Source organism: Salminus brasiliensis, chromosome 3, assembly GCF_030463535.1.
Source record: "Salminus brasiliensis chromosome 3, fSalBra1.hap2, whole genome shotgun sequence".
NCBI lineage: Eukaryota > Metazoa > Chordata > Actinopteri > Characiformes > Bryconidae > Salminus > Salminus brasiliensis.
In genome coordinates, this window is record NC_132880.1 from 48,920,566 (window position 1) to 48,932,306 (window position 11,741).

Below are 11,741 nucleotides of genomic sequence, written 5' to 3' on the forward strand. Positions count from 1 at the left end.
TCCAGGGTGCGTCTGAGGGTATATCAGTGTGTGTTTGCGTGTGTTATGAGACTCTAGATGTTTTGTACCGTGTTCTCCACACACACACACAGACACACACACACACACACACACGCTCTGACGCTCGCCACATGCCTCATGCTGTAACTTCACATTCTGCAGGGTGGGCGGGCGGGCCACAGCTCTGCTGTTACCTTATTGGCCATCTATGGAGCTGGGATCACGCAGTAGGCATGGCCTCATCTCATATAAAGGGGTGTATGAGCAGGCCTGTGCAGACTAAATCTACTAAATCTACAGAACCCAGAACTCTTCACGGTTCTCCAGCAGAACGCTCAGATTCAGACAGCATGAAGTTTGCACGCTTCATCATGAGGAACGCAGCTCTGGCCAACGTGCCGAAGCACATCGACCACTTCTCCAAGTTCTCACCGTCGCCTCTATCAATGAAGCAGTTTCTGGATTTCGGTAAGAGAACCTCTGAGCAGACTTGCAGATATCTAGAACAGCTTTAGAGCATCTTCACTCAGGACCTACAGAACAATGTTCCTGATGAGGAGGTGTATAGAGTAGTCTTCAAAAGAGAGCCACAAAGGCATAGTCTTTGGACTGTGTTCTAGATTCCTAAAGAACCGTGTTTGACAGATAAGTGTAAAGAACCTTTTGATGGTTCTACAGAGGGAAGTTAGCACTCCTAGAGATTCCATTGCTTTTCTCTAAGAGGGGGTCTGCGGTTCTGTTTGGAGACTCAGCCTTACTATTGGTTCCACTGCAGTTCTAAAGGGAAATTGATCACTTCCACAGGTTCTACTGCAGTTTCATGGGATAACATAGCACTCTCATAGGTTCCACTGCAGTTCTGCAGGGGAACTCGTCACTCCTTTAGGTTTCACTGAGGTTCTGTAGGGGTACTTAGCATTCCCATAGGTTCCACTGCAGTTCTGTATAGGAATGTTGTACTGCCACAGGTTCTGTTGATGTTCTGTAGAGGAATGCATCACTCCCATAGGTTCTACTGGAAGTTTCATGGGGAGGTCAGCACTCCCAAAGGTTCTGCTGCAGTTATACAGGGGCTTTAGCACTCCTGTAGGTTCTGCTGCAGTTCTATAGGGAAACTTAGCACTTCCATTGGTTCTATTGTAGTTCTAAAGGGGTACTGAACACTCCCACCATTACTACTGCAGTTCTAGGGGCTTGTTATGTCACACCTGAGTGAACAGTTACCCTGTTGACCTTTAACCCCTGTATATATGTGTGTGTGTGTGTGTGTTTAGGTTCTGTAAACGCGTGTGAGAAAACCTCCTTCAAGTTCCTCAGGCAGGAGCTGCCGGTCAGACTTGCCAACATCATGAAGGAGATCCGCCTGCTGCCCCCTCGCCTGCTCAGCACCCCCTCTGCTCAGCTCGTACACAGCTGGTATACACACACACACACACACACACACACACACACACACACACACACACACACACACACACATACATCTACACAACCTTTTGTTTCTCAGACAGTACGAGTTTTTAACCTCTGTCTGGCCTATATGTCACTGCTCAGCTCTGCTGTTAGTCTGGGTTAGTCAGAGGAGTGTAGCACTGGGTTTAGGATATTAATTAAGTCATGGGTTTGGGTTATTGATTCCTAATGCAGTCCTGCACCTCGATATGTGAATTGGGTTTTGGGTTATTCAGCTCTGACTTTAGTCCTGGGTTTGGAATATTAAGTCCCAAATTGTGATTTGGGGGTTGGGTTATTTTGCCCTGACTTTAGTCCTGGGTTTGGGTTATTTAGCCCTAATTTTAGTCCTGGGTTTGGGTTATTTAGCCCCAATTAGTGATTTGGGGGTCTGGTTATTTAGCCCTAATTTTAGTCCTGGGTTTGGGTTATTTAGCCCTAATTTTAGTCCTGGGTTTGGGTTATTTAGTCCTGGGTTTGGGTTATTTAGCCCTAATTTTAGTCCTGGGTTTGGGTTATTGAGACACATTTTTTGTTTTGGGGTTTGGGTGATTTAGTCCTGATTTTGGATTATTTAGTGCTAAGGTTGTCTTACTGAGCCCCAATTTAGTTTCTGGTGTTGTGGTCATTTAGCCCCAGTTCAGTCCTGCGTTTGGGTAATTTTCTCAGTTTAACTCTGCTTTGAGGTGTTTAGCCCTGACTTGGGGAATACTGCAATGGTTTAGCACAGGTTTAAGTTTGTTATTTGGGGGCTAGTTTGTGGTGATATCTGACCCTGCAGACATGCAGTTATGCAATCTTCTGAAGTTGGACCGCAGGTTTGTTTACTGCAGTCTGGAAAGTCTGAGACTCTGAACTTTGTGTTTTGTTGAGATCCTGAGAAAAAAACCTGCATAAACCTCAGCTTTAATAACAGCTGAAGGTCATATTATATATTCATAGTGAATATCGGAGGTCAGTGTCAGAGCTCATACCGAAGTGAGAGAAGCTGGTATTACGTAAGGCAAACAGCTTCCTGAGGGAGGCTCGGCCTGTTTACCACAGAAATACCCCAGTTTGATTGGTTGATGTTCAAGGGGTGGGGCTTGTGTGGAACAGTTTGTTCTCTTGTGAGGATTAGGGGAATGGGGGAATGTACACTGCAGCAGTAATTTTTCAGCTCCAGGAACCTTCAGTTACTTAATACCCTGAACTTGAAGGACCAGCCCACCAGTTTAGGAGTGAAGTCATTCAGAGGATCTGTGTTTGAATGTCATTAACCCGAGCCAGGCTCTATTAGCACATTAGCACAGCTGGCACACACACACACACACACACACACACACACACACACACACACACTCACACACACACACACACATGCCAGTTGCTTCCACTACTGGACGCACACAGAAAATAATCTGGCAAAAGAAACAACGACCTTTCACTTACTTTACTCTCTCTCTCTCTCTCTCTCTCTCTCTCTCTCTAAGGTATGTCCAGAGTTTAATGGAGCTTCTTGAGTTCTTGGATAAAAGCCCAGAAGATCACGAGGTTCTGCAGGAGTGAGTGTTTTGACCAGTTCTCTGTAATCCCGGGGGGAGAAAGAACCATTTTTAGAGTTAATTCTACCTGCTGTTCCTCTGTTTCTCTCCACAGCTTTGTGGAAGCCCTGGTGACCATTAGGAACCGGCATAACGATGTGGTTCCCACCATGGCTCAAGGCGTGATTGAGTATAAGGAGACTTTCGGGCAGGACCCTGTCACCAGCCAGAACATTCAGTATTTCCTGGACCGGTTCTACATGAGCCGCATCTCCATACGCATGCTCATCAACCAGCACAGTAAGAACTACTGCATTCACTGCAACCCTTACTGTATTTACTGCAGCAAGCACTGAATCTGCTAGAACCAGCATATATTTACTGCAGCCACCACTTTATCCACTACAACCGGCACTATATTTACTGCAGCCACCACTACATCCGGCACCGAATCCACTGCAGCCACCACTGCATCCACTACAACCGGCACTGAATCCACTACAGCCAGCCTATATTCACTGCAGCCACCACTGCATCCACTATATCCAGCTCTGCATGCACTACAAACAGCCTATATTCACTGCAGCCACCACTGCATCCACTATATCCAGCTCTGCATGCACTACAAACAGCCTATATTCACTGCAGCCACCACTGCATCCACTATATCCAGCTCTGCATGCACTACAAACAGCCTATATTCACTGCAGCCACCACTGCATCCACTACAACCGGCACTATATTTACTGCAGCCACCACTGCATCCACTACATCCAGCACTGAATCCACTACAACCGGCACTATATTTACTGCAGCCACCACTGCATCCACTACATCCAGCACTGAATCCACTACAACCGGCACTATATTTACTGCAGCCACCACTGCATCCACTATATCCAGCTCTGCATGCACTACAAACAGCCTATATTCACTGCAGCCACCACTGCATCCACTACAACCGGCACTATATTTACTGCAGCCACCACTGCATCCACTACATCCAGCACTGAATCCACTACAACCGGCACTATATTTACTGCAGCCACCACTGCATCCACTACCACTGCATCCACTACCACTGCATCCACTACAACCGGCCTATATTCACATACAAGCACAAAGGGAAACAGAGCCCAACAAAAAAATGGCAGAGACAGCATTACACTAAACACTCCCTCTCCTAACTAGGATTATAAGGTTATCTTTACACTGAGATACATTTTGGAAAAAAACGTGGGTCGGAGCACACATCCACACATATCTATACCCACACACCTGTCCACACACACCGCAGTGTTCTCGGTTCACTAGGACTCCTAACACTCTTTTTCTCCGGGTGTGTTTCAGCACTGATCTTTGACTCCGCCTCCCAGCCGGTCCCCAGCACCATCGGCTGCATCGACCCCCACTGCAGGGTCACAGAGGTTATCCAAGGTCAGCAACACAGAAATGTGTGTGTTACAGACTTATCAACAGCTTTACACAGCAGTAGGGAGGTCTGACCTGTGTGTGCGGGTGTGTTTCCTCCTCAGATGCGTATGAATGTGCTAAACTGCTGTGTGAACAGTTCTACATGTGCTCTCCTGACCTGAAACTCAGAGAGATAAACGGTGAGTTCTTCACTCAGCAGCTCAGAGCAGATTAAATATTAATAACAGCAGGAAAACAAGCCCATGGAGAAACATGATTAAATAAGACTAACATTCTAATGAAAATATAAATATACTTATATACAAATTTTTTAAAATATGAGAGGTGCGGAGTGGACTGGCTGGCTAAGGTGAGGTCAGAATGGAATAAGTGGTCAGTAATAGTGGCTATAAGAGCTGGGTGTGATCTTTGGACACTGTGACTCTGAATAGTGCAACCAGTTTGATCCAGTTCACAGCGGAAATCAACCCTTCTTATCTGCTGATGTTTTTCTTGGCAGCGAACAGCAAATCTGAGCCCATCCACATCTCCTACGTCCCCTCGCACCTCTACCACGTGCTCTTCGAGCTCTTTAAGGTAGGAAACCCTGAATCAGCACTGAAATACGGAACAGATTAAAGTGATCGTTCAGCAAAAACTCAAATTCTACCCCTTTCTGTAATGAACTCTCTATGGTTTTATACTTAGCATCGGAACTATGAGGTTAATGTAGCTAACAACCCACCAATTAACACTGGAGCTACCTGAGTAATAAAGCTAATAACTAATGAAAGCCAAATACTCTACTAATTAACAACGAAGCTACCAGGCTATGGTAGTGAACAGTGAAAGCTTCTACATCACAAATTAGCACTGTAGCTATGAGCATAATGTAGCTGACAATGGAAGCTCTTATCCCACCAATTAGCAATGTAGCTTTGAGGCTAATGTAGCTAACAACAGAAGCTTATACACCACAAATGAGCACTGCGGCTAGAAATGTAATGTAGTTGACAATAAAAGTCTTGTCCCACCAATTAGCACTGGTGCTATGAGGCTAATGTAGCTAACAATAAAAGTGTATGTATCACAAATTAGCACTGGAGCTATGCAGCTAATGTAGCTGACAATGGACGCCTAAACCCCACCAATTAGCACTGAAGCTACCAGGCTAATGTAGTGAACAGTGAAAGCTTCTACATCACAAATTAGCACTGTAGCTATAAGCATAATGTAGCTGACAACAATAGCGTATACACCACCAATGAGCACTGCAGCTAGAAATGAAGGGCCTTGTTCAAGGGCCCAACAGTGGCAGCTTGTGGAGCCCGGGTATCGAACCCACAACCCTATCATCACTAGCTCTAACCGCTATGCCGCCACCATGAGCAGACATGTCCTGATTGGGTGGCTAGTTGGTGTGTATACATTTGAACAGAGATCAGAGCACAGAGAAGTGCAGTGTGGTGTTCCTCAGGGTTCAGTTTAAGAGCAGGAACCCTAAAGTGAAATAAAAGAAAGCTAAATGACGAATCCCTCAAATTGCTCAATTCCGCAGGCTGTCAATTAAGCCTTGCTGAAGTTGCTGAACAGTTGCCTTTTGTTTAGGAATGATAGACTTAGTTTTGCTCTCTTTGTAGAACTCAATGAGGGCCACGATTGAGAGCCATGAGTCCAGCAGCACTTTACCGCCCATCAGAGTCATGGTGGCACTTGGAGGAGAAGACCTGTCAATCAAGGTGAGCAAAAAAAACAAAACAAGAATGGATCTGATCTGTCATCAGAGAATTAAACCTATATATGTACACTCATATGTACAGCCATAACATTAACACCACTGACGAGTGCAGAGAAAAAACATTGATTATCTTCATCTACAGTGGCTCCTGTCACTGGGTGGTGGGTGAACACTCAGTTCTTGAAGGTGATGAAGGTGTTGAAACAGGAAAAATGGGCTAGTTTAAGAACCTGAGACACTTTGACAAGAACCAAAGGGTGAAGTTCTAGATGACTGGGTCAGAACATCTCCAAAACATCAGTCATAATGTCTTGTGGGGTGTTCCCAGTATGCAGTCCATAGTACTTACCAACTGAGGTTCAATGAAGGAACCACCTGTGAACCGGCAGGAGGGTCATGGACACATAAGGCTTACTGATGCGACCTATTTAGGCCCCACCTCACAACTTACAGGACTTAAAGGATCAGCTGCTTGGTGCCAGATACCACAGGGCAACTTCAGAGGTCTTGTGGAGTACATGCCTCGTATGCTCAGATCTGTTGTGGCAGTACAAGGGCGGCCGGTGTGGCAGGTGATATTAATGTTATGGCTGATCTGCATCCCAAATTTTAGAAAATAGAATCAGAAATACTTTATTGATCCCAGGAAATTACAGTTGTTACAGTTTCAACCGTTCATGTAAGAATAAACACTCTATAAAATAAAGTGTAAAACAAAAGGGGAAAAATTGTAAATATGTACATATATATGAATATAATAAAGTGGCAAAGTGGCAGTAACTGTGATAGTAAACATGAAACATACTGTATAAAGGAATTCGGGTTATCATATTTCATACATTACATATTACATTAATTACATTACTATTATTATTATTGCACATATGAACAGTGTAATTTGAATATTGCACAGATTTAACCCATGCATTTGGCATTATAAGCTTAAACACCGCTTCCCTGCGCTGTGCTTCAGTCCTGAGAATAAAGCTTTAGCATTCACAAGAAAAGCTAGCTATAGCAGTTGTAATGAATAATTCGGTGCCATGCTCTTCAGTCTCCGTCTCAGCAGGTTTACACTGTTTTTCTCAGAATGAATTATTAACGATGCAGGCTTGTAAACATTAGCAATGTAGACACTAAGCTAGCGTACCCATGTCCTAAACTAACATCACATCAGGACAGGACAGCTATCTAACCATGTAGACACAAGTTTACTGAGAGATAAAGATCTGTGACCTTTACCCTGAGCGGCCTGGAACACTGCTGCTCCTTATCGCTCTTAGTTGTATAAGCCAGGGTTAGCATTAGCATTAGCATCGGAGTCTTTGACCCCACTACACATTAACCAGAGATATTGTTGGAAACAAACTGGGGAACAGGGGATAACCCTGAGAACCTGGTTTATACTGGTCTAATGCTCACTGACCAGCTCACCTGTGTTAAGAAATACCATGTATACTGGTTTATACTGGTTTAGTGCTGACTGTGTGTGTGTCTGTGTGTGCAGATGAGTGATAGAGGAGGTGGAGTTCCTGCCCGCAAGATCGAGCGTCTCTTCAGCTACATGTACTCTACAGCTCCCCGCCCGGAGATCAGCACCCAGCACCGCACACCACTGGTACACAAACTCACGCACACAAACACACACACACACACACACACACACACAATGTTAGTGATGGAGTGTGTGTTAGATATGCAGTGTCATTGATGAGTGTGTGTTCCTGCAGGCTGGGTACGGTTATGGGTTGCCGCTCTCTCGTCTCTACATCCGATACTTCCAGGGAGATTTACAGCTCTACCCTCTGGAGGGATTCGGCACAGATGCTGTCATTCATATGAAGGTAAATAAAGAAGAGACTTCTTCATCAGTGACTAAATGTAGATACTTTAATCTACAGCAATGTTTAAATCTAAAGCGATGCTCCAATCCACTGTAAAGATCTAATCTACATTAAAGTTTTGATCTACAGTAACCATCCGATCTACAATTTTAATGTATAGTGATGTTTTAATCCACTGTAAAGGTCTAATCTATAGTAACATTCTAGTCTACAGTAATCATCTAATCTGAAGTATGAATTTCTGTATAATATATGATAACATTCTAATTCACTGTAAATTTCTAATCTACAGTAATGTTCAAATCCACTGTAAAAATCTAATCTACATTAAAGTTTTGATCTACAGCACCCATCTGATCTACAATTTTAATATATAGTGATGTTCTAATTTACTGTAAAGATCTAATCTACATTAAAGTTTTGATCTACAGTAACCATCCGATCTACAATTTAATATATAGTGATGTTTTAATCCACTGTAAAGGTCTAATCTATAGTAACATTCTAGTCTACAGTAATCATCTAATCTAAAGTATACATTTCTGTAAAGTTTTAATATATGATAACATTCTAATTCACTGTAAATTTCTAATCTACAGCAATGTTCTAATCCACTGTAAAAATCTAATCTACATTAAAGTTTTGATCTACAGCACCCATCTGATCTACAATTTTAATATATAGTGATGTTCTAATTTACTGTAAAGATCTAATCTACATTAAAGTTTTGATCTACAGTACCCATCCGATCTACAATTTAATATATAGTGATGTTCTAATCCACTGTAAAGATCTAATCTATAGTAACATTCTAGTCTATAGTAATCATCATCATTTTTGTAAAGTTTTAATATATAGTAACATTCTAATGCACTGTAAAGTTCTAATCTATAGTAATATTGTGATCCACTGTAAAGTTCTAATCCACTCTAAAATTTTAATATATTGTAATGTTCTAATATACTGTAATTTTTTTGTCTATAGTGATGGTCTAATCCACTGTAAAGTGTAAAGTCCTAGTCTACAGTAATGCTGTAGTGTGCAGTAATGCTGTAATGTACAGTAATGTTCTAGTGTGCAGTAACGCTGTAGTGTGCAGTAATGCTGTAGTGTACAGTAATGTTCTAGTGTGCAGTAATGTTCTAGTGTGCAGTAATGCTGTAGTGTGCAGTAGCATACTAATGTAATATTATGTTTCTTTTCCCTCAGGCTCTGTCCACAGACTCAGTGGAGAAGCTTCCAGTGTTTAATAAAACCGCACTGCGCCACTATAAGTCCAGTCAGGAAGCGGATGACTGGTGCGTTCCAAAGAGAGAGCCACTGGACCTGGCCAGAAACTGTGCGGCTAAGTGAGGATCTTGACGGGACCGCTACTGAGCGGCTTTGACTTGGCTTTTGACTAAATCTCCAGATGGGACCAGCGAGTGACCCTCTGGGTGCTGAAGGACCACAGTGACCAAACTCAGAGAGAACCCCAGTGTTCTTTAGGCCAGTGGAACTGAGAGGTGGCCAAAGTCCAAAAACCTGAAACCAAAAGTAGTGGACAACCTACTGGGAACAGTAAAGTGCACAGTGAAAGGGTGTGTGGAGGTGTGTGTTCACAGTTCTGAAAAAAGAAAGTGTTTAGAGGAGCATGGACCACAGAACCTGCTAAATATCAGGCCCCTACCCCCACTGAACCCCACATACACCCAGCCCACACTGCTATCAAGACACTATTGTGAGTTTGATATAATCAAATGATTCTATAATGAATATAATCAAATGAACAAACTTAAACTACCAATCATGAGGAAGCAGGCTACACTAAACCCTTAAATTCTGAGCTTTATCACATCCTAAAGCTTGTATTTAGTAAATACTCAGTGTATACTTACAGTGACCTTATTCTACAGTTTTAGGGGTAACTTCTGGAGTACTGGACCCTCCAGCAGATAGTGGACATTTAAAGAATTAATCCCTTCGGTGACCTCAGTAACATGGTCGAGGCTCACTCTAGAACTCTTCTAGCAGCAGATTGAAATGAGTAAACCCTTTAAACCCTGTATATAGGTCCATACCATAGTTCTTCGCTCTTATAACTACATTACTGATATAATCAAAAGTTTCTAGACCCTAAAATAGAACCCTGGACTCCACAATATATGCCAGATTGTTCACAAATGATTTCTAATAGGTTCTGCTTTTGGATTAATAACTGATAATAACTAAATAAGGTTCAAGGGGTTAAAAGAGAAGTGTGGATTCAGGACTGAGGGTTTGTTGGGGTTAGACATAAATTTGCTTAAAGCAGGAATAAAGGCTAAGACAGTAATGTGAGGATAAAGAAAAGTCTTTGTCTGATGTTAAAATGATTCTGTGGTCCATGAAGAAGAGTGAAGCCCAGTCCCAAATCGTGCCCTAAGCCCTGCAGTCCTTCTCAGAGTCAACACTTTAGTGAAGTAAACAGTGCTGAGTCCTACAGAGCTAGAAGCTTTGAGGGCAGTTGGTTGGTAAATGTGAGGTTTTGGTCCTTGTGTTTCCTGTATCTGAAGGACGTTTGGTATGAGGCTCTCACTGAAGGCTCATGAACACTCATAAGCATTGAAGTGACCTGCAAAAGTAGAAATGGGATGTCCTCTGAGCGTGGGCCATTTGGGATAAGGCTTCAGAGTATTTAGTGGAGAGTGTGTGTGTTTTTGTGTGCTCTAAGAGAAGAAGAAAAGTGAAGATTATCTGTTGGAGACTGAATGAAGTGCTGAGGTAGATGAAGATGTGATACTACAGTAAAGTCATCATAAGTAAAGTAACTTAAGGCCCTGACCTGAGACCTGTTCAGATCAATCAGATTCACATTATTAATGTAAATATTCTGTATTTACTCTCCTCTAAAACACTCAGCACTGTTTGCACACTTTTGTTTGCCAAACTCATGCGGCCTGCCGCTGCCTTATCTCAGTGTGTGAGTGTGTGCGTGTGTGTATGTGTGCATTCAAGCAGGAAATTGATCTGATTTGCAGTGCCAATAGGAACACAGTGTTATTGAGAGACTTGAACATTATACGTCATTAGATCAGTGTTATTGATGGGAGCTGAAGAGGGTCAGAGTTTCATCTCTAAACATTCTGTTTGAATTATCGTCTGAATTCTGAGAGTGAGACAGATGTACATTTCTGCAGTTCTATTTTTGTATTACAGATCCATAATAAAATATTTTGAGTATCACTGTGTTACTAAAGGTGTATTTACAGAGACTGACGTATATTAGCATTGTAGAGTAAATGTACCTTAAAACAGCAGCCCCAGAGTCATGCTGGTGGTATATGAACTGGAACAGGGAGAATGGCATCTCTGTCATTCCCACTCCTTGCTTGGTGGAGCTTTGGTGGGGCTGCAGGAGAACCTCTCTCTCCAGAACTGTGTAACGCTGCATAACCCAAGTCATAATAGTGTAAATTCCTGTAGTATTACTCTACCGCATCAATCCACATGCTTCTCTACCTTCAGATCAAGCCTCTGGATCTCTCAGCTTGTCAAGAAATGCGCTAGTAAATTTGACCATTAGGGGGCGCCCAAAGCATGATTTGTATTCACTGCAGTGACATAAAAGTAAATTACTCCCAAACTGTAGGAGCGTAAAATACAAATTCTTGCATAATGCTGCTTTAACAGCTATTATACTAGTTCATAATAGTATTTAGCATAAGCAAAATTAGCATAAGAGTTTTAACATTCCTTACTGTAACTAATCTTGTTTTTACTGTAAATGTGGACTATGTGCTTCAAATCAAC

The 11,741-nt window shown here is 42.5% G+C and overlaps 1 protein-coding gene across 2 annotated transcripts; it reads left to right on the plus strand.

Moving 5' to 3' along the window:
• The first annotated feature begins 292 nt into the window (after positions 1–292).
• Positions 293–11,171, plus strand: LOC140551510 (pyruvate dehydrogenase (acetyl-transferring) kinase isozyme 2, mitochondrial-like). 2 transcript variants are annotated; one of them, XM_072674959.1, is made up of 11 exons: positions 293–468; positions 1,275–1,416; positions 2,925–2,996; positions 3,091–3,275; positions 4,326–4,412; positions 4,511–4,588; positions 4,909–4,985; positions 6,029–6,127; positions 7,634–7,744; positions 7,857–7,970; positions 9,180–11,171. In XM_072674959.1, exons 1-11 carry the CDS (start codon positions 351–353, stop codon positions 9,321–9,323), a joined length of 1,227 nt encoding a protein of 408 aa, XP_072531060.1. In that variant the 5' UTR covers positions 293–350; the 3' UTR covers positions 9,324–11,171. The 2 variants fall into 2 exon arrangements, with proteins under 2 accessions (XP_072531060.1, XP_072531061.1); XM_072674960.1 differs by lacking the exons at positions 7,634–7,744; positions 7,857–7,970; positions 9,180–11,171 and having other exon boundaries at positions 4,916–4,985; positions 6,029–6,115.
• Positions 11,172–11,741: the final 570 nt, after the last annotated feature.